The sequence below is a fragment of the Lissotriton vulgaris genome, unplaced genomic scaffold (assembly GCF_964263255.1).
Source record: "Lissotriton vulgaris unplaced genomic scaffold, aLisVul1.2 SCAFFOLD_2815, whole genome shotgun sequence".
NCBI classification, from domain to species: Eukaryota; Metazoa; Chordata; class Amphibia; order Caudata; family Salamandridae; genus Lissotriton; species Lissotriton vulgaris.
The window spans coordinates 118,173-119,830 of NW_028245048.1; the positions used below are offsets into that span (position 1 = coordinate 118,173).

Consider the following 1,658-nt stretch of genomic DNA (forward strand, 5'->3'; position numbering starts at 1 on the left):
CTATTTCTTTGAGCGCTTGGCAGCCCCACTGGGGTGTCCCTCACCCCCTTCAGGATGGCCAGCGGCTTCTGCGGAGCGCCTGGTGCTCCTGCGTGGCTCTGACGCAGCGCTGACCGGGCTGCTGCGGCTGCTGCTGTCCCCAGCATCCCCCAGGTCCAGGGCAGGATTTGCGGCAGTGTTAGAGATGATCATGGCCTCCATTGCCGTGGTGATGCGGGCCATTCCCCTTGTTAACTCCGCCGTATTTTGTGTGAGGCTTGACTCCATGTTTGCACTGCGCTGACAGAGTTGGGCCGTGGCAGCTGCAAGGCGGCTCATGGAGCGGTTCAGCACCCGGGCATCCCGCCTGCGCACCAGCTCATGCTCATCCAGTCTGCCACATAACTGGGTTATGGCAGTGGTTAGCCTGCCTAAACCTGCTGCTACCTCCTTGTTTGAATCCACAAAGGACTGAAATCCTTTCACCATTTCCCCCATCTGCAGGTTGTGCTGCAGGAGCTGGCGTTGGCAGGCCATGATGGATTTCGCCTGCTGCCTTTGGATCTTTACCATATTACCCTCGAGGCCCAGGAAGACACTGCCCTCCGGTGCTGGTCCTGCAGTGGTTGGAATGGCACGGCGCCGGGTACTGCTGCTGCCGGACTGCTGAGTGGGCTGGGGTGCCACTGGTGGGGGTGTGGTGCTGGCCGGGGCCTGAGCCCCTGCTCCCAGGACAGGGTGTACTGGTGCCACAGCTATGATCGTGGCAGGAGCTGGTGTTGGTGGAAGGAGGTCCCTTGTCGGGGAGTTCTCTGGGGAGAACTGCAAGGGTGGTGTGCTCGGCATTTGTGGGGAGTGCAGTGCTTCAAAGTCTATTACCAGGTCTCCCTCTATACCAAGCCCTATGGTGTTTTCGTCGTCCTCCTCCTCGGCAGCCTGACTGGTGCTCGGCCCGGCGAGTGCAGTGGTGGATGGTGCTTCCTCTGTTGTCATTGTTTGTCCGCCTGATGGTGCCCCTAGGTACAAAGAAGCATTTGTAAATTGAGTGCCGATGTATTACAGTCAGTACAATTAAAGCATTCCACATGTCCTTGCATCTCCTTAGAATGTGTTCCACTGTTTCCTGTCTTGTGATTCTGCACTGCCATATTTTGCTGACTTCTGCTGACTACATGTACCATGATGCTTGTCTCTTGTATGTTGGTCACAGTACTGTGCTGGGGTTTGGCTATGCATTGTGTCTAATGGGGAGGTGTCTGGTAGGGTGTGTCATGATGCGCATGCTTCTTACCTGTAGCTGTAGCTCTGGCTGAGCTGTCCAGGGTCCCAATTCCGGTTACGCTCTCCCTCTCAATGGTGCTGGAGACCAGTTCCTCCAGGTCGGTGAGGGGTGGCGCCGGGTTCCTGCCTCCACCAGTGCCTCCAGCCTGCCTCTGGATCTCTGCCATCTTCCGTTTGGTGAGGCTGCGGATGTCATAGAATCGCTTCTTCAGCTCATCCAGGGTCCTGGGGGTGACACCTGCAGCATTGACCTTTTCGGCGATTTCTGCCCAGAGCCTCCTCTTGGTGCTGTCTGGCACATTGAGGGACAGCTTACCGAATAGCTGACGGTGCACCCTCACCACCTCCTCAACCAACACCTGCAGCTCGGTGGTGCTGAATTTTGGCTTCCTCTTCTG

The 1,658-nt window shown here is 57.2% G+C and overlaps 1 protein-coding gene across 1 annotated transcript; it reads right to left on the bottom strand.

Moving 5' to 3' along the window:
- LOC147666652 (uncharacterized) lies at window positions 1-1,427 on the bottom strand. The gene is made up of 2 exons (XM_086948994.1): window positions 1,271-1,427; window positions 1-995 (listed from the first exon to the last, which is right to left on the bottom strand). Exons 1-2 carry the CDS (start codon window positions 1,425-1,427, stop codon window positions 1-3), a joined length of 1,152 nt encoding a protein of 383 aa, XP_086805120.1.
- Window positions 1,428-1,658: the final 231 nt, after the last annotated feature.